Consider the following 25,979-nt stretch of genomic DNA (forward strand, 5'->3'; position numbering starts at 1 on the left):
AATTGGATCAAATCGTAAAATATTATTAAAATAAATATTGTTTTTTACATAAGAGTTAATAAAACTCAATTAACAAGTTGACTCACTTAAACATCTACTCTTAACAATTAGTTGTTCCAAAATATTATAATACTGTATTGAATCTCCATTTTGTAACCAAAAGAAATATTAATTATAAATATGAATTTCCAATTACTGTTACTTTATCTCAAACAAACAAAAAGTGGAAGAACAAAATAAATTTCATCTTTATTTTTTAGCAAAAAATTCTGTCCCTACAAATACAATTGTTATTTTAATTTTAAACGTGGCCTATACCAAGAGGGAAAATAACCCATGAATTATTTGTGAAGGGACTTCTTCCCCTCTCTTTAATTACCTCTATAATTATTATTATTACTACCTAAGTGAATGAATAATGCATCATTTATCTTACAACAAAAGTTTAATTCTTATTTGTCCTTGTTATGAACTGCCTGACAGCGCTGATAACAGCAAGGGGATTCTCAATATGCACAGCATGTCCTGCATTTGGGATTTCGACGATTTGTGCTGGCTCCGCGACCTCGTGTGCACTGTCAAGTCTCAACACCATCTCGTTAGCGATTTTCTTGAACTTGGCATCATTTCCTCCAACTATAATCTGAAGGGGCACTTGGTTTTGTTCCAAATCTTCCCACAATGATCTGTAATGATGATAAAGGGCATTTGATCACTCTAAATATACATTTATGAAAAGTTTTGAACTTTCAAGAAAATGTAAAGATTCCAAACTTACGGTTGCCTTCCGATGCTCATATCAGACAGAACTTTCCCAAGATTGTGTAAGTCGTTATGCTGCAAACGATTCTTGACCATCTGGTTGAAATGTGGATGAATTTTCAAGCTGCATCATGAAAAAATGACAGCAAAATGTCATGCTTTTGGGGGCCAAATTTCACTTTCTATTTTTAAATAAAAAAAGTAATGGTAGCATTAAAGTACCTCGTCCACAGTTCTTCGGCGTACCAAGTATCTAAAAATCGTTTCAATCCATTCGAGATAAGCATGCTTGCTCTGAAGTCATCTTTAGCTTTACGGGTCGTTCTCGCATTTGTGTCGATCAAACCGGGGCTTCCAGAAATAATGACAGCTCTTTCCACCTTTGGAAGCACAATTATAGAGGTTTAGTACAAGTACTCGAGAATTTTGATTTCAAGAAAAAAAATGTTGATGTTTGTGTCTGAAATTGTACCTTATTGCTACATTTTAGGGCAGTGTATAAAGCAATACGTGCCCCCATTGAATATCCAACGAGTGCAACTTTTTTGAGAGCGAGATAGTCCAACACCTTGCATAACATATCAACCATGACCTCAATGGATAAGTTTGGGCGGTCTAAACCATTTCTACTACCATGATATCCCAGTGTTGATTCTCCATGACCAGGAAGGTCGATGGCAATGCATCGAGTCGAGCCCGAAACAGATTTCATAATTGGGGCCCAATCTTCACCTGTTCCGAGAAACCCGTGAAGAAACACAACTGCAGTACCCTGCGTTGATTAAAACACGGAGAAGAAAGTTGAGAACTTGCTACAGCTTTCAATCAATTATCAAGTTTTCAAACAAAGATTTGTGATTTGCTACTTACATCACTGCTTTCCCCTGTCTCACGAACTTTGAGAGAAACCGATATGCCATCTACATCAACTGGTAACTGGTAATCCTTCACTTGTTCTTGAATAGAGTTCCTAACAAGCACGTCAGAATTCAATCGACCTTGCTGCAGGAGTCGTCCAGCATCAACAGCAGATGCCACGACCGAGCCATGGTCTGGACTGTGATGGAAATTCAGAGGCTCAGCTGTCACATGTTCTTTAAACCACTTGTAAGTTCCAAAACCGTGTGCTATGGATATTTTGGATTCCTTTTTCATCAATTTTCGCATTTCTGCACTTTCTAGATCCAGATGCTGAGCGAATTGAACAAAAGCAGACAAACCAAGCGAACTTTCAAATGCAGCACTAATGACAGTCATCTTGTCATGCTGCTGAGCCCATCGAGCAATCAATGCTGCATTTTCAAAGCCTCCGATTACACTCGGCTTTATGACCTGAAAATTTTATTTTATGAAATTAATTAGATACATGGCACAGAATTAACTTCCGAGAACATTAGATGAATGAAATCAGTGTATATCGTATCATCTAAAAATGTGGATTGGTTCAATATATGCACTTACAACGGCAGCTACCCCAGGGTGGATATATTTTTGAAGGAAATTCAATGGGTTTTCCCTAGTATAGTTGATAGATTCATCTAATGCCACCGGCATGCCAGTTTCGTCGCAAAATTTGATTATATCTTCTTCATTATTAACCGGCTCCTGAAAGTTGTGAAAAGAAAAGTGTTACAGAATATAATGTAAGACTGGCAAATCTGATAGTATCATTGTATTCATACGCTCTGTATGAAATCCCGAAGAAAGACAATCTAGGCCAAGATAAATGCGAATCATACCTCAATATACTGTAGGCCACAATCTTTGACAGCACTGGCAAACTTTATGGCTTCGTCATAAGTCCATTTCCTATTTGCATCAGCACGAACCACAATGTCCTGTCCCACTTTATTTCTCACCTCTTGTATCACAGCAATATCTTCATCAGGATCACCCCGGCGTGCCACCTATTGAAAGTTCCAATAAATGTGCCAACAAGGAAGAATTATATGAATAAAGAGTCTTTTCATGATCCAAAGTAATAAAGTGATATAGGGACATGAAGTGTTTACCTTAATCTTTATGGCGTTGAATCCCTCTTCAATGAGTTTGGAAGCGACGAAAGCTGTTTCCATGGGGGTTCCAAAAGAATCAATTAGAGCACAGATTTCAACTGCAGATGGCCCATTGGATGACTCTCTCCCTGGATGGAGAATATCCAATAAAGTGCAGCCTTGTCTACTTGAAATTGCACTGAGAAGAGCCATCTCTAAGCCACATCTGACACTAGGGTAGATCGAACTTGGCTGTAGTATATCAAAAATATGGGAGAAATCAGGACAACAGAATCAAGAAACTGTAACTAGAACCTAACTGCATAGCTAAATAAGATAAGTGTTCGAGTCTTTTAATTAATGCGACAAAAATATAAATGGAGTTTGGCAATTACTTACTGGAATTCCTAAATTGTTCCATATCCAAGAAGAAAAGGAATACTTCAACAAAGGTATTACATTATCGACTGTTTTTCCTTCCATGACGTGAGTGAGAAATCGAAGTTGCTCCTCCACATCCTGCAAATTCTCCAGGTGGATTTCAAGAGGCGCAACCTGTTCAATCAGCAAATTTTAGGATCTTAAAACAAAATTTTTAAGATCATGTAAAATGCGCCGAAAGAAGGAAAAATCTTAAAAGTTGAACAAACAATAATTTAACAAGCAAAAGCAGGGGTTATGGTAATAGAACGATAAAAAAAGACAATATGGTAACATAAATAAGAACTATACATCAAGCTACTGTTTTGTAACGAGTTAAAAGAATACATAAACACATTGAATGGTAACTTATTGTATAAACAAACCTCTCCGTATCCAGTACTTCCATCTTCAAGTGTCAAACTAACCACAAAACCATCTCTATAGGATGTGGCTGTATCGGAACCCCTAGAAGCTGAAGTAGGTGGGGCATTTAGCTGAACCCTTCAATAGAAAAGCAGGAAAAGCACAATATATCAATTTAACAAATTTTTGTATTGGAGATGATCTTTAATTTTCTATGATATAAAACTCACCTGTACTGAGAGTATGCCATTTTATTGATTTTATAAAGCTTGTCACCCTCTGAGGTAGAATTAGAAACTGACAGATTTGAAAGGACACTTAAAGCATGATCAGAAGCCTGGCGAGTAAAATTCCTCAAATTGCTGAGAAGTGACAACGAAGGTATCAGCAAAGGATTAACATATTGAACTGTTAATTTGGAAGTGTAATTGCAGAAACTACACTACCTATGGAATTCAACATTGGTATCAATTGAGCTCTCAACTTCCACAACGCAATCAACATCGTCTCGCTGAGATGCAAACAACGCATCATCCAACTCCCCCTTTGTCTTCACGTGGATATGCTTCACCCTGAACATATAAATATACAAATTGAGAGGTCAAAATCCATCTCAGACCCCCCAAAAAGCCACATTCAATCAAAAATCAAGATTTTAAATGTATGTAGTTTGCATGGGGTGGAAAGGAAATATAAAATTCTTACCCATGTGCTGTGAATAGATCACGAAGTGATACATTGTGGGTTGTGTAGAAAAACTGGTCCATAATTCTTCTGTCCATTGTACTAGCTACTGGAAGTTGGCAAAATATTGCACCACCATGATTGTTAACCAGGAGTATAACCATTGGTTTACGGCATGCCCTGCAGCAAATGAGTTGAGCCAAATGTTGGATAATTTTTCCTTAAGAAGAATTTGCCTCTTTATTTTACATTTGTTTGTAGGAATCCTCCTCCAGTATAAACAACTTCTTCTAGTAATAACGATACAGTAAATTGAAAGAAAAATAACCCATAAATGTCATAGTCTCTCTTTTTAGTAGAAGGAAGTATAATGAATACAAAATGACCGCAGAAATTTTCAGAAAAATCCGATGCAAAAATTACTTTCAAATGAGCCATGATGCTCTATTTAATATTTCCAATCTGCAGGAACATGTCTTCTAATCATATGAGGTGTCTCTTGGTCAGAAGGACATGAAATCATCAAGAGACACCATATGAAAGAAATGAAAGTTTGAAAACTCGAAAAGGTGAACACATGTTCAGAAACAGTGTGTAGGGCCTTGTGACAGTCAAATATGGCCGTCCCAATGCGCCCGCGCCCGCTGTCTGGAAGATCTTTTTGGGCGCCTGACGTCTCCTATGCGCTTTTGGAGCTCGGGTTAGCTTCCAATAGTACTATTGTTTCGAGTTTTCCTTGATTTCTTGTTTAGTTTTCATCATTTAAGCCTAAAATCTAACAATTAGATCTTGATCATAAAAATTATTTATTCGAACATTTTCCCAAAAGAATACATAATAATAAACTTGCAAAATATAATGCATCAATAAAAATTTTAACCGATCAAAAGATATCTACTTTAATTTCTTATATTTGTCGATTAGTTATCTAAAATTATTTACATGTCGTTACAATCTAATACATAATACCTATATATATATATATATACCTAAATTTAAGTAAAATCTTAATATATCATTAGGGTTATAAGGATATATAAAATATATAATATGGGTGAGCACAAACCAAACCGCTAGTTTGGATTGAGTTTAGATTGGTTTTTAGTCGACCACGGGTTCAATTGTTTTTAAAATTAGCAAAATGGGAAAAATTATTCTGGTTCAAATTTATATTAAATCAATCCAAACTAAACCGATTATATATATAAATATATGTATGATATTTAGCTTATATTACATCATTGTGGTACGATAAATTGATAATGGATGTTTATTTAATAAATTTTAGGGGCATACAATTATGTAAACGGACCCATGTTATATGCAAAAATAATATATACCCATTAATTTAGGTTGCAATATACAGAGTTTTAACTTTTAGTTTTTTTATCTTTTAACCCTAAACTATACTTGCAAAATTTGTATTTTCAAAATATATATTTTTAATGCAAAATTTGTAATGTCATCATTATATAAATGGCTTAATATCTGTATGAATATCGATATTTATATTTGCATATCTATAATAGCTAGTTTAGAAAATTAAATTATGTTTAAAATATCGTTATACCGCAATATTTCGGTATAATCGGTATACATATCGAAAATTTCGGTATACCACCCCTACAGATGAGGTATGTTTCATTTCCTCATAAATGTTAACTGTTCATAAATCAAGATTCAACACCTGTTAACAGTTATGAGTTAATTAATTAATCAAAAATAATTGTGAATTAAAGCTTCACGTATAAATTTGCCAAATTACTTTAAACGTTATTAGGATATATGGCTATTTGCCTACCATTTGATTTTAGACCGGGACGATGGGTCCGGATCCGAAAATATTACGTACCCGTATCCGAACTGTTTGGGATGGATATGAAAATTTAGATATGAGTATTAAATATTGGGTCGTCTTTAATTTTAATTCTTAGAAAATAAATATTTATATAATTAAAATCATTATATCATATATATCACAAAATAAAAAGAGGATTTCATTCGTGCATAACTATCAAATAATTTACTCAAATCTATGGGTCCTGCAAGACTTTATACTTAATAAGAATTTATGTTATACGCACCACATGATTGTAAACTAATATCCACGTGAATGGATATTTTTGGTTATGTTAAAAGTTATCTTTTATTTTTATGTAATTTGTATTTGTATTTTTTCATTTTTGGTTTTTTTTGGCAAATATGATAGACTCCGGTCGAACAATGAGCAAAAATGAAGGAAAAAAACATACAAGTTACAAGACTAAATATAGCAATTATTTGTAATATGACCAAAACTGAAAAGAAAAGCAAGTTACAGGAATAAAAACGCAAATTGTTGCGAATTTTCACTACCGCAGGTGTACGGTGTCAAGTTTTAGTACTGGTATAAGTACAAATTGTTTCCACGAGGAGTAATTATTTAAAACTGTATATTAAGTACCATAATTGACATAGTTCAACTTTATTTAGAGAAATCAATGAGATAGTTTATAATCAATTCAAAAAAAAATAATGAATCATGTAATTCTTAGCACGCAGTTGAAATTCGGTGAGTAAATCAATCTAGAGACACGATTTCGCCTGGTCTCCCCTATGCTAAATTAAAATTGACTAACATATCATTAAATCGCATCATGTTGATTAACCAAGAACTCGCAATTTTTCTATTCTCTTTTTCAAGTGATAAATAGAATTGTATTATCTATTACTGATTTTAATATATCTATTCAAAATCACGTAACAAATAATATATGCAAACAAGGTTCTTTTTATGGATTCACCAGAGTTATACGTCTTTTGCACGTTATAAACATCTGACAATGTGATTTCCCCAGTCCTAATTTCAATCCCATCTCTCGAGTGCTAGATCTTAATTATTTAATCAATCGAATATGGTCAGTAATCCAAAAGCATTAAAGACAAGAAATCACAAATAAACACGATGAATTAATTCAATGAAAATTCAAAACTCCAATAAAATAGGTTCGACCAAAACTACATCGATTTCTAGGAAATAAAATTAGTTCATACTTGAATCTAGATCACAACAAAACCTGTTTGTAATCATTAAAAACGTAAAAGTAAATAACCGAATTAAAAACGTGTTGAAGAGAGATGAAAGTGCGTCTTCGTGTCCGAACTAAGCGTCTTCTATCTCCGTTCTTCGTGTTCCGTCCTCCGTTGGTTCTTACTTTCTGCTCCTCGATCGCTGATGTTGGCTGCCGAAAAGTCCCCCTTCGATGGTCCCCTCCCTCCTTTTATAAAGTCCATTATGAAACCTAATAAATCTGGAATTTGCGTCGCGCCCAAGCCTCGTGCATATGCGCGGAAGTCACCGTCTGTGTGTTGGGCAAATTTTTCTCGCGCGCACTAGCTCCGCGCATGTGCACGGAGTCCTCTGTTTTGTGCATCTGGAAATCCTTCGTGCGCGCATATGCGCGCCTTGTCTAGCACATGTGCGTGATACCTTCGGTTTTGTTGTCTTCGGTGGGCACTTCTCGCGCATGTGCGCGAGGCTCTCTGTCTCGCTTTGTGTTTCGCTGTGTCTCGCGCACATATGCGCGCCTCTGGCTCGCGCATATGCGCGGGTCTCTCTACCTGCTAAGCTCACTATTTTCCTCCAAGCGCCATTTTCATTCCTTTTCACGCCCATGTAATACGTCTTACCTAGATTCCTGCAATCACACCAAAAACAACAAAATACGCATAATTCCGCTCAAGAAAACTAACAATCTATACGAATTATAAGGATAATTTAAGTGCACAAATTGCACTTATCACAAATTCATTGTTAATATAACCAAATTGAAAAAAATTTAAAAACTCGACTCGACCCATGAAAAAATAGTACTTTTTATGCGAAAAATATTTTTTTTAATGTAAATATAGATCAGATCAATTAAACACATATATAAATATGCGAAACCGTATCACAACTCTTTCACTAAACAACCATCGATATCACGTGTACTTTTTGTGTTTATTATGTTTCATCGACATATTCTGTTCTTATATACAAATACGATAATATATATATACACAGAGGTTTAATTTGATCTCTTGATCATTCATCGTGGGCACTTATGTGAGCACCATGAGCTGACGTCTATCTTGAAAGATAATAATTTTGATATAAAAAATAATATTTTTCATAAATTAGATCAGATTTGAGATCTGTATCAAAAGAGTATGTTTATTATGAGTCTGTTTTATATATATATTTCCGTGAGATTGTTTAATGCGATTAATATTTAAAGTGAAAAGTAATACTTTTAACATAAAAATTAATATTTTTTCATGATCAATTGTATCATATCAGAAATCCGTTTCACAAAATTAACACATGAGACAATCTCACATGAGTATTGTGATTAAATATTATCATATTGACTTTAGAGATCATGAGATAAAGATATGTTTAAGGGTCATTAATTATTATTTTATGTGTCAATAGAATCAAATAAATGGATGGTACGCAAGAAAAGTACTGATCAGACCATTAAGGAGAATCACTAAATGAAGTTTACGAAAACGCCATATTATCATAATTACCGTGATATCATTTGTAACATATAATTGTAGAAGGTAACGTTTTGTGGTTGTTTTATTTATATAATATAAATTCACTTAATTTTGGTTTTAGTAATTGAATTAGTAAGTTCTCAGTTTAAGCAACCTGATACGTTATTAAATAGTAATTTTTTCCCCCTAAACCAGAGAATTTTATTAAATCATTCTTGCCATCTGCACTTATTACATTAAATATTCTTATCATCTCAATGTTAGAAATATATGAGATATTAGTCGAACCTACACGTCCAGACGGCAACTGGTAGGATAGGAATATCAAAAATTTCATGAAACATAACATGTTGCTTAAGTATTAAATAAATAGCAATGACCTTTCCATTGTCATATTATTTTATTATTTGAATGATGTCATTAAATTTGATATTATCAACTGATAATGCTAAATTAATGCATAAAAGTTAACAAGGCCTCTAAAGTTTCCACCAAAAGAAAAGTACCGGTTGATCAATTCTATTTTATTAAGAAAGAGTTGGTTTCATGTGTGGATAAAGTGATTTACCTTCATATTATTTTAACATTAATTGAACATGACAAATATATGATGAGTGGGAAATAACTTTCAATTAACCTAATTTTTCTCAACAAAAAAAAGTAAATTGACAGTGCACAGAGTAGAAAAGTTCACATCTTTGATTATTTAAATCAAAATATTTTTTTAAAAAAAAATCACACGCGAATTTGACCTCTAGTATTTATAATGAATGCAATATAATGGTTACGTCTAGAATTTGCCCGTTTGAATTTTAGAAAACTAATACTTAATCTCATTTAAATCTAAATTTATTTATATTATTAAATAAAGTTTACAAGCAAGATTAAAATCTTATAAAGGAAATCTCAAAAGACTATACTAGAAAACCATGAATAGGCTAGGAGTCCACTATGAAAATTTCTCATATAAAAATCCACGCTCGCTAGAAAATATTTTAATTTTTTTTGTTGTTGATTTGACCTTCGTATCAGGAAATAACCAAGGAATTTCGATGGCTGATCTAATTAAAAATATCTACTTGTATTAACTCAACTCGAGTTCACCTGCCACAAAGATGCATCGCAACTAAAGTTGGAGAAAAAGTGGAGTAGACTTTTTGGCTGATGTGGAAAAGTTACTTGCGCGATTCTGTCTATAAGTATATGAGCATAACAAAGTTCAATGGAGAGCTTTGTGCTTCTTTGATGCATATATTTCACAAATTTTATCTGAACTGAATACTATCTTATCGAAAAATCCCTTGAATGGAGAAGGAAGCGAACCGGCCAGCAGCGATTGCCATAGACATGAACCGCACTGCTGAAGTGCAGGACAAAAACCCAACAGCATGGAGCCTCTTAACCAAAATTCGCTCTCCGGCCTCCAAAGTCGTAGCCAAAGTTTTGAAAAAGAATGATCAGCCCTCCATTAATTTGGAGCCGCCGCCACCCGAAGTTCCAGTGGTAGCACTACGGTTGGACACAACAGAGGAGGAGGAGATTTCACGGTCCAGGACCACCACTCCATCGCCTGAAATAAAACCAGGTTTACAGCACCCCGTTTTCAAGATAATAGTGGAACAGAAGCTTGGGAAATCCGTGCTTAATATCGGAGTCCCCACTGCCATAGCCGTGTTAGTTTCCGGCGGCTCCATCGGCCCAAAAACCCTAATGTTCTTCACGTATATAATGGTGTCGGGACTTTGCGTGGGATGTGTAGCGATCTGGAACGGGATATTGCTTAGAGAGACGTTTCCTCGTGAGGCCAATGTGATCGAACTACTGGGCATCGTCTTGGTTTTGATATGTTTAAGTGGCGTGGTCGGTTCATTTCTTCTGCGAGAATTCGTGTGGCTTCCTATTCTCTGCGGCAGTTGGTGCCTCTTCCCTTTTATTATCATGATTCTGCAGAGCCGGGGCATTTAAATAAGTAATTCCAGTCAAATTTAAAGTTCAGAAGATGACATCCATTTCAGTACGTACTAAAACCAGGTTGTCCTACAATTAGGAAACGTGTGACAACAACAGATACATTGTCACGTTTTCAAATTTATGTTTCACAAGGGTCTGTTCTCCTAAATTCCCCTAGCTGCCTTAACTATATAATATGGTCTGTTTGCCTAAATTTCTTTATGTTCTGTCCATCAGTTTAAAAGAAATTATTTTGTTGGATCAAATTATTTAATTAATAATTGTATATGAATATGCTATCTAATAAAAAAACTCAATAAAATGATTTAATTAATTATGAGTTTTCAAATTATTAAATAAATTGATATGATCCACCTTTTGTGAAGAAACCTAACCCAATTAAATCTTCTATGATAGGTCGAATACTGCTAAGGTTACATAAGGTTAAGATCCCCGAGGTACGGAAAATATAACATGAAATATATACGGTACACATATTCTAGATCTCTCATCTAAGGTAAGAATAAGGTGGCTGGTTCTTTGTTGTCTTGGAAGATGCATAACTCCAACGTTAGATCAATCAATGAGTTATAGTACGCGCTTATAGTTATTTATATTTTCTGATAATTCGACATGAGTTTCTGATATGTTATGATACACGGATTTAATCATATGATTTATAGATTTATTTTTACTAAATCTCCAATACATTTGACTAAGAATATATATATACATAACACAAAGAAAGAACCATAAAGTGTAATTGTCATATATATATATATATATGTGTGTGTGTGTGTGTGTGTTGGCTTGGACTATGTTATACCGGGAGTATTATACTCGGTGTATTTTTATTTATGAACATCACGTAAAAAAAATAGAAAAACATTCTCAGTGTATCATAGAATGAGTCTTACTACATGCAACTACTTTTGATGAACCAGATAAACACGCACTCATGAAAAGTGAAAACAAAGAATTATATTTTTCATTCTAATAAAACTTAGTGTTGTTAAATGAGTAGGTCTCTTGTGAGATGGTCTCACAAATTTTTATATGTGAGACGGGTCAACCCTACCGATATTCACAATAAAAAGTAATATTTTTAGCATAAAAAGTAATACTTTTTCATGGATGACCCAAATAAGATATTCGTCTCACAAAATACGACCCGTGAGACCGTCTCACACAAATTTTTGCCTAGTTAAGTTAATCAAACGCATAAAAAGATAATTTAGTTTCTTATTATATTTAATTTGTAATATTAAATTAAAAGTTCAGATAGTTAAAATAGAAGTGATCCAAATTAAAGAACTTAAATTTGAAATTAAAATTGGATTTTTAAAATTTTGAATTCTATATTATTTCGACTTTAATTGATGGCGTGATTAAGAAAAAAACAGAAACTAAATTTCAAACCTAGAAGAGATAAATAAAGATAATATATTTGGCATTATTGAACAAAAAAATAGGCATGCATACATATCTCCAATCCATCCTGATCGATAAAAAATATTTTTTAATATCAAAAATATTATTTTTATTGTAAATATTAATCGTTTTGACATATTCATAGATAAAAATACGTTAATCCACGCACAAAATCATCCAAGTCAATTTTGGGTGTTGATTATGATTGTGGGGCCTAAATGACCCCTTTTTTAATGCACCTAAAAATGTCCTTACATCCTTTCACAAAAAAAAAGGTCCCTATTAATCGCAAGAAAAAGCAAATTAACGTTGAAAGTGATGTAGATAGATAGATATCATTAAAGTAATTATGCATTTTACGACTAACAAATTTGCTGAATAAAGTGGTTTTGAGCCTTATTGTATCTTCTTCACGAAATTTGTTTGAAATATCCATGGAAGCTGATTATATCATTTGTATAATCTTTTTTTTTTAAAATTTAATTAAACAGATATATTTTAGGAGCATTGCATCGAGTGCGAACATCTTTGAGCTTTTTAACTCAAACAACAAGAAAATCTTCTCCAAAACATTTTGCAGGATTGAGGATGATCCGCATCTTTAATTTTGTTTCTGTTCAACTCCACCATTCACATCTATATAGAGCGTGGGAGTGTCGAACCAGGATTTTGTGCTCCGGTGGGTTAAAACTAATTATAAAAATCATTAAATTTTATTTGGGAAAAAAAAATCTCATAACAAATCTAACCTATAATGATGCGCAATATTTTAACATAATGCATGCACTAAATAATACATATATATATATATGTATATATATAATTCATTATTTAATCAAACAATTTTAATCATAAAATATTTTCCTTCCTTATTTTAGTATTCAACTTTTTTACATTTTTAGTTTAATCTGGATATTTATATAAAAAAATTTATTTTGCAAAGTTCACAAACTGCAGAAAAATGAGTTGATGACAATTAATCCACTAGACCTTTATCTATTGACTAAGTCGAACCTCATAGTTAACTCAAATGGTTGAGACAAACAGTGTAACGATCATGGGCCATTAGACTGAACCAACATGAGCCTCGACCCATACCTTTGCACTATTACTGAGCATGGGCTAGGGCTCATGCTGGACCATCATAACGACTCATGACCAGTAGTGGTGCATGGGTATGGGCCGATGCCCATGTTGTTCAGTCTAATGACCCATGATCGTTACAAATGCTGGACCATCATAGCGACCCATGATCAGTAGTGGTGCATGGGTATGGGCTGAGGCCCATGTTGTTCAGCCTAATGACCCATGATCGTTACAAACGTTTTTTTTTTATAACGATCATGGGCCATTAAGCTGAAACAATATGGGCCTCAGCCCATACCCATGCACCACTACTGATCATGGGTCTTTAGGATGGTCCAGCATGAGCCTAGCCCATGTCCATGCAACATCACTCATAGAATATCATACCTCTGAAAAGTGGTTTCTTTCACCTCCCCCAACACTTGAACCCAAGACCTCCAGGCTTAAGCACCTAGATTCTTAAAGTGTTGGTACTAGTTGAGCTACTAACTGGTACCAACATTTTAAGAATATAAGTACTTAAGCCTAGAGATCTTGGGTTCAAGTGTTGGAGGAGGCGAAATAAACCATTTTCCAAGGGTGTGATATTTTATGAGAGACAATGCATGGGCATGGGCTAGGGCTCATGTTGGACCATCCTAACGACCCATGACCAGTAGTGGTGCATGGGTATAGGCCGAGGCCCATATTGGTTCAGCCTAACGGCCCATGATCGTTACACACAATCTAACAACTAATACAACGCAAATGAATTAAAGAAGTGAATCCTCGTATTCAAACTGTCAAACAACTCTTCAAACGTTCTAGACAGAAACTGTTGCTTAGTTTGACATTAGCCCTTGATGATCTTTGATTCTATGATAAATAATCTTTGATGCGAGGGCTGGGGATCAGTACTTGATGAGTGCTCAGAAATCCTTTCAAATAATGCTTCAAGTGTGTAAAATCTCGTAGTTGTTAAATTTGCAGTTTTTTAAACTCTGTCATTCTCTATTTATAGTACTTCTTGCATCTTCTCGTTCAACATTCAAATGTAGCTCAATAAATGAGCATTAATATAATAGTACTGATTTGACCGTCCTTACTTAATTTATCGTGCACTTTAATTAACCAACTTTTTTTGATAAAGTATGTGAGATACTCGTAAGACATTTGGCTTGTGTGTGATGATGACTTTACTCAACTTTTTATAAATGTACTTTGATAAGGTGAACGGATGAGTAGCTCTTATGCCACAGACTTGTACGCTTGAGCGGTTGAGTAGATCAAACATGATGCTGATGATAAAACAGTTGAATAGCTTTGCATCTTTAGACATGTTGAACGACTTAATTTGAATCTTCAATGGGTAGTTGAGTACATGCAATACATTGCAAAGTTAGCTTGATCTAATACAATAATGTATTATTTGGTATCACCAAAACTAAGAGATTTAACAATTTCTCTATTTTTGATGATGACAAAACCTAAGCCTCAAAAGCATAAACTACAAGAAAAATGAATTTCATTCAGATAATAAATTTCATTGCTACAAAGTAAGAGTGAAAGCAATAAATCATAATATTCATAAATACCTATAATATATACAAACAATTATACTACCTCCTATCCGCCTATACTACCTTATAAACCAGGAAATTCCACCACCTCTTGATGCACCACCTCTCTTATGTTGATTTCCCTTTTTCTTTTCCTCTTCAATTGCTTTTCTCCTAGCTTCTTCTTGTCTCCTTCTGGTCTCTTCTTGTCTTCGTTGTTCTTCTTCCTCTTTTTTGGCATCAACTTTCTGAAAATTATCTAGCATTTCTTGTATTTGGGTGTTAAGGGTAGCCTGAAGACCGTCAATACGAGCTGCAAGTATTTGTTTAGTTTGGGTTAACAGTCCAGAAAAAGTGACTATGACATCGTTGATGTGCTTTTTTTTCCGCTCGATAAGTGATAACCGTTTGGAAAGTTTTTGTTCAATGCATCATCAGATGATCACTCATATGTATGAATGGACATCTTCGTGCCCTTTTCAATGAAATATGGTGTTTACATTACAGATCCTAGTCTTAAGCTCGAGTTACTTTTATTCTAATTTTAGGTGGCTGAATCTTCTAGGAACCTGTTTAGAATAAACAGTACGCTTCCTAATGAGTTTCATGATCTTACGTTGAAAGACAGACCTCATGGTACTTTTTGTATATTCAAGAACTTTATCTATACAACTTGCACGAGTATACAGACAAAGTAAATGTCATAATTGGATCAAACCGTAAAATATTCTTAAAATAAACATTCTTTTTACGTAAGAGTTAATAAAACTCAAGTCATAAATTGACTTACTTGGACACATACTCTAACAATCAGTTATTCTAAAATATTATAAAAATGTATTGAATCTCCTTTTTGTAACAAAAAAAATTTTAATTATAAATATAATACAGTATTGAATCTCCATTTTGTAACCAAAAAAATATTAATTATAAATATGAATTTCCAATTACTGTTACTTTATCTCAAACAAACAAAAAGTGGAAGAACAAAATAAATTTCATCTTTATTTTTTAGCAAAAAATTATGTTCCTACAATTACAATTGGACTTTATTTTAATTTTAACAGTAGCCTATAACAAGAGGGAAAATAACCCATGAATTACTTGTGAAGGGGACTTGTTCCCTTCTCTTTAATTACCTCTATAATAATTATTATTACTACCTAAAGTGAATGAAACAATGCATCATTTTATCTTACAACAAAAGTTTAATTCTTATTTGTCATTGTTATGAACTGCCTGACAGCGCTGATAACAGCAAGGGGATTCTCAATATGCACAGCATGTCCTGCATTTGGGATTTCGATAATTTGTGCTGGCTCCGCGACCTTGTGTGCACTGTTGAGTCTCGACACCATCTCGTTAGCGATTTTCTTGAACTTGGCATCATTTCCTCCAACTATAATCTGAAGGGGCACTTGGTTTTGTTCCAAATCTTCCCACAATGATCTGTAATGATGATAAAGGGCATTTGATCACTCTAAATATACATTTATGAAAAGTTTTGAACTTTCAAGAAAATGTAAAGATTCCAAACTTACGGTTGCCTTCCGATGCTCATATCAGACAGAACTTTCCCAAGATTGTGTAAGTCGTTATGCTGCAAACGATTCTTGACCATCTGGTTGAAATGTGGATGAATTTTCAAGCTGCATCATGAAAAAATGACAGCAAAATGTCATGCTAATTTTGGGGGCCAAATTTCACTTTCTATTTTTGAATAAAAAAAGTAATGTTAGCATTAAAGTACCTCGTCCACAGTTCTTCGGCGTACCAAGTATCTAAAAATCGTTTCAATCCATTCGAGATAAGCATGCTTGCTCTGAAGTCATCTTTAGCTTTACGGGTCGTTCTCGCATTTGTGTCGATCAAACCGGGGCTTCCAGAAATAATGACAGCTCTTTCCACCTTTGGAAGCACAATTATAGAGGTTTAATATAAGTACTCGAGAAATATGATTTCAAGAAAAAAATGTTGATGTTTGTGTCTGTAATTGTACCTTATTGCTACATTTTAGCGCAGTGTATAAAGCAATACGTGCCCCCATTGAATATCCAACTAGTGCAACTTTTTTGAGAGCGAGATAGTCCAACACCTTGCATAACATATCAACCATGACCTCAATGGATAAGTTTGGGCGGTCTAAACCATTTCTACTACCATGATATCCCAGTGTTGATTCTCCATGACCAGGAAGGTCGATGGCAATGCATCGAGTCGAGCCCGAAACAGATTTCATAATTGGGGCCCAATCTTCACCTGTTCCGAGAAACCCGTGAAGAAACACAACTGCAGTACCCTGTGTTAATTAAAACACGAAGAAGAAAGTTGAGAACTTGCTACAGCTTTCAATCAATTATCAATTTTTCAAACAAAGATTTGTTATTTGCTACTTACATCACTGCTTTCCCCTGTCTCACGAACTTTGAGAGAAACCGATATGCCATCTACATCAACTGGTAACTGGTAATCCTTCACTTGTTCTTGAATAGAGTTCCTAACAAGCACGTCAGAATTCAATCGACCTTGCTGCAGGAGTCGTCCAGCATCAACAGCAGATGCCACAACCGAGCCATGGTCTGGACTGTGATGGAAATTCAGAGGCACTGCTGTCACATGTTCTTTAAACCACTTATAAGTTCCAAAACCGTGTGCTATGGATATTTCGGATTCCTTTTTCATCAATTTTCGCATTTCTGCGCTTTCTAGGTCCAGATGCTGAGCGAATTGAACAAAAGCAGACAAACCAAGCGAACTTTCAAATGCAGCACTAATGACAGTCATCTTGTCATGCTGCTGAGCCCATCGAGCAATCAATGCTGCATTTTCAAAGCCTCCGATTACACTCGGCTTTATGACCTGAAAATTTTATTTTGTGAAATTAATTAGATACATGGCACAAAAGTAACCTCCAAGAACATTAGATGAATGAAATCAGTGTATATCGTATCATCTAAAAATGTGGATTGGTTCAATATATGCACTTACAACGGCAGCTACCCCAGGGTGGATATATTTTTGAAGGAAATTCAATGGGTTTTCCCTAGTATAGTTGATAGATTCATCTAATGCCACCGGCATGCCAGTTTCGTCGCAAAATTTGATTATATCTTCTTCATTATTAACCGGCTCCTGAAAGTTGTGAAAAGAAAAGTGTTACAGAATATAATGTAAGACTGGCAAATCTGATAGTATCATTGTATTCATACGCTCTGTATGAAATCCCGAAGAAAGACAATCTAGGCCAAGATAAATGCGAATCATACCTCAATATACTGTAGGCCACAATCTTTGACAGCACTGGCAAACTTTATGGCTTCGTCATAAGTCCATTTCCTATTTGCATCAGCACGAACCACAATGTCCTGTCCCACTTTATTTCTCACCTCTTGTATCACAGCAATATCTTCATCAGGATCACCCCGGCGTGCCACCTATTGAAAGTTCCAATAAATGTGCCAACAAGGAAGAATTATATGAATACAGCATCTTTTCATGATCCAAAGTAATAAAGTTATATAGGGATATGAAGTGTTTACCTTAATCTTTATGGCGTTGAATCCCTCTTCAATGAGTTTGGAAGCGACGAAAGCAGTTTCCGTGGGGGTTCCAAAAGAATCAATTAGAGCACAGATTTCAACTGAAGATGGCCTATTGGATGACTCACTCCCTGGATGGAGAATATCCAATAAAGTGCAGCCTTGTCTACTTGAAATTGCACTGAGAAGAGCCATCTCTAAGCCACATCTGACACTAGGGTAGATCGAACTTGGCTGTAGTATATCAAAAATATGGGAGAAATCAGGACAACAGAATCAAGAAACTGCAACAAGAACCTAACTGCGTAGCTAAATAAGATAAGTGTTCAAGTCTTTTAATTAATGCGACAAAAATATAAATGGAGTTTGGCAAATACTTACTGGAATTCCTAAATTGTTCCATATCCAAGAAGAAAAGGAATACTTCAACAAAGGTAATACATTATCGATTGTTTTTCCTTCTATGACGTGAGTGAGAAATCGAAGTTGCTCCTCCACATCCTGCAAATTCTCCCGGTGGATTTCAAGAGGCGCAACCTGTGCAATCAGAAAGTTTTAGGATCTTGAAACAAAATTTTGAAGATCATGTAAAAGGCGACGAAAGAGGAAAAATCTTAAAAGTTGAACAAACAATAATTTAGCAAGCAAAAGCGGGGGTTATGGTAATAGAACGATAAAAAAAGACAATATGGTAACATAAATAAGAACTATACATCAAGCTACTGTTTTGTACGGCATAGTTTCAAACAACCGCGGTTAAAAGAATACATAAACACATTGAAATAAACTGGTTTTATAAATGAACCTCTCCGTATCCAGTACTTCCATCTTCAAGTGTCAAACTAATCACAAAACCATCTCTATAGTATGTGGCGGTATCGGAACCCGTAGAAGCTGAAGTAGGTGGGGCATTTAGCTGAACCCTGCAATAGAAAAGCAGGAAAGCACAATAAATCAATTTATCAAATTTTTGTATTGAAGATGATCTTTAATTTTCTATGATATAAATCTCACCTGTACTGAGAGTATGCCATTTTATTGATTTTATAAAGCTTGTCACCCTCTGAGGTGGAATCAGAAACTGACAGATTTGAAAGGACACTTAAAGCATGATCAGACGCCTGGCGAGTAAAATTCCTCAAATTGCTGAGAAGTGACAACGAAGGTATCAGCAAAGGATTAACATATTGAACTGTTAATTTGGAAGTGTAATTGCAGAAACTACGCTACCTATGGAATTCAACATTGGTATCAATTGAGCTCTCGACTTCCACAACGCAATCAACATCGTCTCGCTGAGATGTAAACAACGCATCATCCAACTCCCCCTTTGTCTTCACGTGGATATGCTTCACCCTGAACATATAAATATACAAATTGAGAGGTTAAAATCCATCTCAGACCCCCCAAAAAGCCACATTGAATCAAAAATCAAGATTTTAAATGTGTGTAGTTTGCATGGGGTGGAAAGGAAATATAAAATTCTTACCCATGTGCTGTGAATAGATCACGAAGTGATACATTGTGGGTTGTGTAGAAAAACTGGTCCATAATTCTTCTGTCCATTGTACTAGCTACTGGAAGTTGACTAAATATTGCACCACCATGATTGTTAACCACGAGTATAACCATTGGTTTACGGCAGGCCCTGTCACACAAAAGGTAAACCAAAATGTTAATTCATAGGGAACTAGCTATACAATTTTTACATCAATGGTAAAAAGAAACATCATCAAATCCTTCCATATTTTCCATAAAGACCATAGACTACCTAAGTGTTTGCTTATTTTCTTAGATTGTAAATTGTAAAAACTTATGCCTACATGATCACAAAAAGAAGGTTATTCTTTTGCTCATATGTGTTTGTTTGACTGAAATTTATACAGAACAGATGTTGCTTAATTTGTAGTTTGTTTCACGTTTGTAAGCATGCAACAGATTGATAAAACACGTGAACAATGTTTTTTATACAACCTAAAATGGAAAAGAACAAAAATAAACAGAGAGAGAACTCTATACCGTTCTCTTAGTAGTGACAATCCATTGGTATCATGCAGGAATGAAACATCTCCTATCACAAAAAGCACCTGAATATTATAGAGTTAACATCAGTTTTCAGCGCACGCTGCAATAATAACTTAACCAAAAAGAAAAATAGCATGAAACTATTGATCAATTAAAAAAATTTCACATCCAAAAGAAGTTCCAGGATAATATTCTTGGTACTTACTCGTTTGTTGGTGCCTATTGCGAATCCAACAGCAGTGCTAATCAAACCATCAATGCCACTAGCACCTCGATTGCTGTTAACCTGCACATAGTGGCATGGTAATCCAGAGCTACTCATCAGTGAACCACCATGTGTGCATTGCACCCAGCTACTCCCATACATGTCAGTATCACGTACTGGCATGCTGTTTCCGATAAACAAAGCAGATCCACAGCGAATGGTTTCAAATATTTTACGTGCGACATAAGGTTCAGTCAGTGAATGCTCGGAATTAATAAAAGATGATGTCTCCCAGCCCACCTGTTGAGAAACACAATAAATTCATTAAAAAGACATATCTATAGAAAGAAAAAGAGAGCACACATAAAACTAAAGTTGCATACCGCCATGTCCAATCCTCGTAGAATTTCTGTCCATTTCTGGTTTTCTTGTGGCGAGCAGCACTTAATGACGCAATCACTGAATTGAGTGATGGTACTTTGGATCCTATGTGTCATTATATTTGAAGGATCGTGACGACCTGAATGCTCGTCAACCATGATAAACGAGCATGGAAAGCAATTTTCTATCATCTGAGCAACCCGTCTCCCAGTTATCCGACTTCCAATCTAATGTTTGAAAACAAAGACAAGAATCAAGCACTTCATCATACAAAAACAAATACTCACTCACAGTTTCGTTAGACCTTAATACATGATCTGCATGCTTTAACACTTATAATTATTTAAGCAAGACACTAACTGTACCTGGACTATAACATCAGCCTGCAACCAAGATCTGATAGAGTCTGAGAGTAGCAACTGATCAAGTTGATCAACAAATAAAATGTTCTTTTTGTCAAGAAACGAATTCACATATTTCCTCAAACGTAAGCCAGATTGAACATCCACTGCAACTGGCCACGATAAGTGTTTAGCCAGTAGAAGTGCTGCCCACATGTCATCTTCTTTGTAAATAGAACCAAGAACTAACATTCCTTGCATCGCTCCTTGAATCAGTTTCAGAACTTCAGTCATAGGGCCATTCAATTGATTACTTGTCAAGGTATGTTGAAATGGGATATAGCTGGTAAATGGTTCGTTAGTTGACATCCAAGGATCTAATCCTTTTAAACAGTTGCGATTCCAAGTTTTTTGACTGGTTGCTAGTGGTTCTCGGAAAGGACAGTTAATATGTACGGGACCGCATGGTGTGGAGGTTGCCTTGTATACTGCAGAGTCCACGGTAGTAAGAACCACTCTTGCAGAAACCTCGTCAGTAGAAGTCTGAAGACTAAAAAATTGCCTTGCAAATACACCAAAATGATTCACCTACATAATATATTTTCAATGATTCACTGAGCGAAAACGCATCGACAGACAAATAATATTTGTGTAAATCATGTTGAATAATTAGATGCGAAAAATCAGAATGGAAAAGAGGCATCTTGTAAAACACGAAATAAACCATTGCATGTCTGATTCCCAGGGTTTTATCGATACCTGATTGATTGCTTGGTTTGCCCCAACATCTACCAGCTCCGGAGGACGATCAGCTGATAGCACAAGAAGTGGTACAAAATTTTGGCTAGCTTCCACAACCTATAAATGAGGATAACAAAATGGTATTACAAAAATGGAGCTCCCGAGAAAATGGAATACATCAGTTACTCGACACTCAGTTGATAGGACATCTGCAAATTTCTCACAATAATAGAATGTTCTTGACTAGCTATATGGCATAATACGCCGACAACAGTTTAATTTATAATTTGGAGTTGGACAAAAAACCCAAAGAGGAAATTAAAATTTAACTAATTACAATAGTATGATACAACTTACAGCTGGAAAAAGATTTGAGACGGCTGTGCCTGATGATGTTATGACCACTGCCGGTTTGTTGGAACCTTTGGCGTAACCAAGGGCATGGAATGCAAGGGATCGTTCATCAATGCACACAGCACAAGTTGTGAGGGGATGATTAGATGCAGCAATTGTCAGGGGAGAAGACCTTGATCCAGGTGCTACACAAAAGTACTAGATAAAGAAATAAATTAGATGAGTGGAAAACAAACAAACTCAAAAATAGATTCAGATATTTTTCTTACCGTCAAACCAAGCCGAGTGCATTCTTCAACTATAAGGTTCGCCCATACGGAATTGATATTAGGACAATCTTGAATGAAGGAGTTAACTTGATTCGACTTATCTATCTGATATGGAAACAAGACAAGACAATTTCATATAAATAAAGTTTACACTGGAAATCACTTTACATCAACAGACAATGGCAAAAATATGAAGAACAACCATTTTCACAGAAATGAAAGCATTGATCCTCGGGTAACTAATATGGTTGCATACCATGTTATTCGTAATAGCTAAAGTCGGTGAAAGCCTGGCAGAGAACTGATGGAATCCAGTCGAAGAATCTCTCTGCAAGAAATTTGGGCTACATAAACACACTGGTTGAATGTAAAGAAAGAAAAGATTACAGTAAAAGTTTATCTTATAAAAGTAAGGATGCGAGAGATACCATTTTGTTGGCTTCAAGATTCTTTCCATCTAACAAGAGAGCATTTACACGTACCTACAAAAATATTGCTGCATTACTCTTTCGTATTAAGACTTTATTTTAGAAAAACATTAAAGGAAAAAAAGATTCCAGTTTTGGAGGTGAAATATAATAGCTAGTTGAAAATCATAATTTAATTTGATGAGTTAACATTTCTTGAAAACAGAAGAACCAAAAACTCGAGTTTAAGTTGACAGTGGGAATGAACTAACACTGGGAAAAGGAAAGAAACTACGAAACTAGACCCAAATGCTAAAAGAATTCACAGGGTTGATTGTTTACCATTTGCTCATGTTCCTCTGCATTGTTGAACTTTAAAAGGGAAGAACGAGTCCATCCAGTACCATCTATACAGTAATGTCTAGCCTGAAACAATAAAATTGGATGAGATTAAAGGTATTGAGCTTCACAAATTCATTTTTTTTTGGGGAAAAAACAAACATTCATCAAGGTCCAAGTTTGGCTGAACAGGGAGAAAGACTGAGGGGAAAAAACAAGGATACACATGCATTCACAAATCAACATCAACAAAAGATAAAGGGGAAACTGAGGCTTAAAGTGTGAAGCAGTTGGAAATGTACTATCTTTTATCAGCTCAATTATTGAGACTGGACAAATTTCATTCGTATGCAGAATCAAAACAATCGGCATATAATGCATCCCAAATTATAAGGGACATTACAATATTTGGTCCTGGTAGAAGGGTCATAGAGAACAAGAAATGGAATAATATTTTTTGTAGTGTCGTGAGCAATTAGATAAAAATTCTATAAATGATTGTATTTTATAGTTATGTACTAGACTGAACACTAACTCTTTTCTCCGCAAATTATGAACCTAAATACTGAGTAGGCAATTCGGCATTAACAATCAACTAAGGTGGCGCATTTTTGACATAACACATAGCAATCGAAACATGGAAACAGATCATACAAAGCTCACATATTCTCCGCTTCTTCATCAGACAAGAAACGACAATGAACGAACATGGACATAGAAAGCAAGAACCTTGTCTACCTGGTCAAAAGCGAGCTCAAATTTTTGAACAGCTTCAGTAAAGGTACATATTGAAGAGTCATCCCACGCTAGTGTAGCACTTAGGAAGGAAATATCCTCAAATTCATCCAACTCGATCTGTTAAAAAAATTATCTATCAAAAAGTGCAGACGCTGACTATGCAATGTGAAACATATTAGTATGGAACTTGGAACATGAAAAGGAGTGATTTCGTGCCTGAGGAATGAAAAGATCAAATGAACCACTCTCGTTCTTTACGGTAGACATCTTTGAATTGAACTCCATATCCAAGAAACCATAAGCCTTTGAAGATGTTGTTTCAGCTGGAAGAGATCTGTGTAAACATCACATTTCATTTTAGGCAAATCGGTATAGCTTATAACACAGGCCAGCAAACCAAAACGTAACAAATTTACCTCTGTATTGCAGTGTTCTCTCCTGAAGCATCAGGGGAAGTCCCCTTGAAGTTGACAGCTGAACCAATGCCAAAAACTCCTCTGGTTCTTCCCAGAGAAAGCGATTTATATGTTGGATTCTCCGTCTCATTTGAAAGAAAAAATAAAGGATACACCTTCGATGTATCTGGTTGGCAACTAAACCACTTCAATGCTTTTGCACTAGGAGGCACAGCAAGCTATAAACAAAAACCAAAAAAGCTTACATTTTGCAAGAGATGATGTTTCTCTAAATAGATATAACACTTCAAAGTCGCATAAATTTGGATTGTATTGCAAAATATCACACCTTGCAAACAAACTACTGAAATCAAGGGTGATAAATCACAACATACAAATCAATCAACAGCAAATAAAGAATAAATGCAACAAATTTTCTTGTACCTGAAATCTATACATGCCGCTTGAACAAGATGGGGGATTGGCCACCAATTCCTCCACAGCCTCCTTGATACAATCCAATCCCTGATCTAAAGTCAAAGCCGCCGGTAAATTGCGTGTAATGCAAGTGGAAACCAATATCTCCGCTTCTTTAGCATCCAATAATGTATCTCTTTCCAATACAACATCTTGTGCCATCGAGCAACTCACAGCCTATTAAACCAAATACACATAACAGACACAAATTGGTAAGAACAAAAGAAAAGAACCCACAAAGCCGAAGTCCAAGGAAGATCAAATCTTCGATAATTTACGCTCAATCTAACTTCTTTTTTGTACCCTTACGAAACATCACATTAATTAAACTTTAAACATCTCAAGAACTGGAGCTAGTTCATTCAAAAACGAAATTCTCGTCACTTCCAATCAACTTATCCCCTTATTCTCTCTTTTCCCCCAAACTCAGAGATCAATAAAAGCATAATAACCTTAGAAATGGGATTTTTCCCTCGACCGAAGTTGGTGAAACATGGAGAAGCTGCAGGTCTCAGAAAAATCCCACGCTTAGTGATTTTAAGTATGGTTTTCTGGTGGGTTTCTTGGTGCTGCGACGGCGAGAAAGGAAGGGAAACCTGTGATTGCAAGGCGAATGGATTCATTTTTTAATGGATTTGACGTGAAGCTGAGCACTAAGAGAAGCAAGAATGGAGATGGAAATGGAGGGAGACATTATATATAGATTGCTTTTCGGTCCAAGTGGAAACTTTCGTGCCTCTTTCCTTCGTTGTTTCAAACAGTATTCTTTATTGTTTCAAACAGTATTCTTTATTCGTTCGCTTATAAATCATAAATAATATGATAATAATAATATAAATAATCATAAATCATATCATAATATAATAATATAAATAATTAAAATACATTAATTTTTTTATAAAAATAATTATTTCTCAAAAAAAAAATTTGTAAGTTGAATGTGGATATATTTTTCAAAATCTAGTGGGAAAATATTAAGAAAATAGGGGTTAGTTTCATGCCATGTGAAATAA

General features: G+C 35.0%; 1 protein-coding gene across 2 annotated transcripts; it reads right to left on the reverse strand.

Moving 5' to 3' along the window:
• Window positions 1–224: 224 nt before the first annotated feature.
• On the reverse strand, window positions 225–25,666 carry LOC140969541 (protein PHYLLO, chloroplastic). 2 transcript variants are annotated; one of them, XM_073430911.1, is made up of 28 exons: window positions 25,419–25,665; window positions 24,934–25,143; window positions 24,511–24,728; window positions 24,311–24,428; window positions 24,095–24,211; window positions 23,360–23,443; window positions 23,039–23,092; window positions 22,867–22,938; window positions 22,611–22,715; window positions 22,345–22,539; window positions 22,006–22,104; window positions 21,271–21,834; window positions 20,908–21,132; window positions 20,525–20,824; window positions 20,314–20,381; window positions 4,248–4,406; window positions 3,989–4,114; window positions 3,773–3,904; window positions 3,563–3,680; window positions 3,156–3,311; window positions 2,775–3,008; window positions 2,502–2,669; window positions 2,224–2,367; window positions 1,633–2,094; window positions 1,235–1,534; window positions 985–1,142; window positions 779–886; window positions 225–686 (listed from the first exon to the last, which is right to left on the reverse strand). In XM_073430911.1, exons 1-28 carry the CDS (start codon window positions 25,587–25,589, stop codon window positions 446–448), a joined length of 5,106 nt encoding a protein of 1,701 aa, XP_073287012.1. In that variant the 5' UTR covers window positions 25,590–25,665; the 3' UTR covers window positions 225–445. The 2 variants fall into 2 exon arrangements, with proteins under 2 accessions (XP_073287012.1, XP_073287011.1); XM_073430910.1 differs by lacking the exons at window positions 225–686; window positions 779–886; window positions 985–1,142; ... (8 more) ...; window positions 3,989–4,114; window positions 4,248–4,406 and adding exons at window positions 15,748–16,204; window positions 16,297–16,404; window positions 16,506–16,663; ... (8 more) ...; window positions 19,525–19,650; window positions 19,784–19,942 and having other exon boundaries at window positions 25,419–25,666.
• Between the last annotated feature and the right edge of the window lie 313 nt (window positions 25,667–25,979).

The sequence above is a fragment of the Primulina huaijiensis genome, unplaced genomic scaffold (assembly GCF_012295235.1).
Source record: "Primulina huaijiensis isolate GDHJ02 unplaced genomic scaffold, ASM1229523v2 scaffold42201, whole genome shotgun sequence".
NCBI classification, from domain to species: Eukaryota; Viridiplantae; Streptophyta; class Magnoliopsida; order Lamiales; family Gesneriaceae; genus Primulina; species Primulina huaijiensis.

Coding starts and splice junctions, on each gene's coding strand:
- LOC140969541 (XM_073430911.1), bottom strand. CDS start 25,589: ATGAATCCATTCGCCTTGCAATCACAGGTTTCCCTTCCTTTCTCGCCG. Junction 22,716..22,866: donor TAGCTATTACGAATAACATG/GTATGCAACCAT, acceptor TTTCCATATCAG/ATAGATAAGTCGAATCAAGT. Junction 4,115..4,247: donor GATCTATTCACAGCACATGG/GTAAGAATTTTA, acceptor TTATATGTTCAG/GGTGAAGCATATCCACGTGA.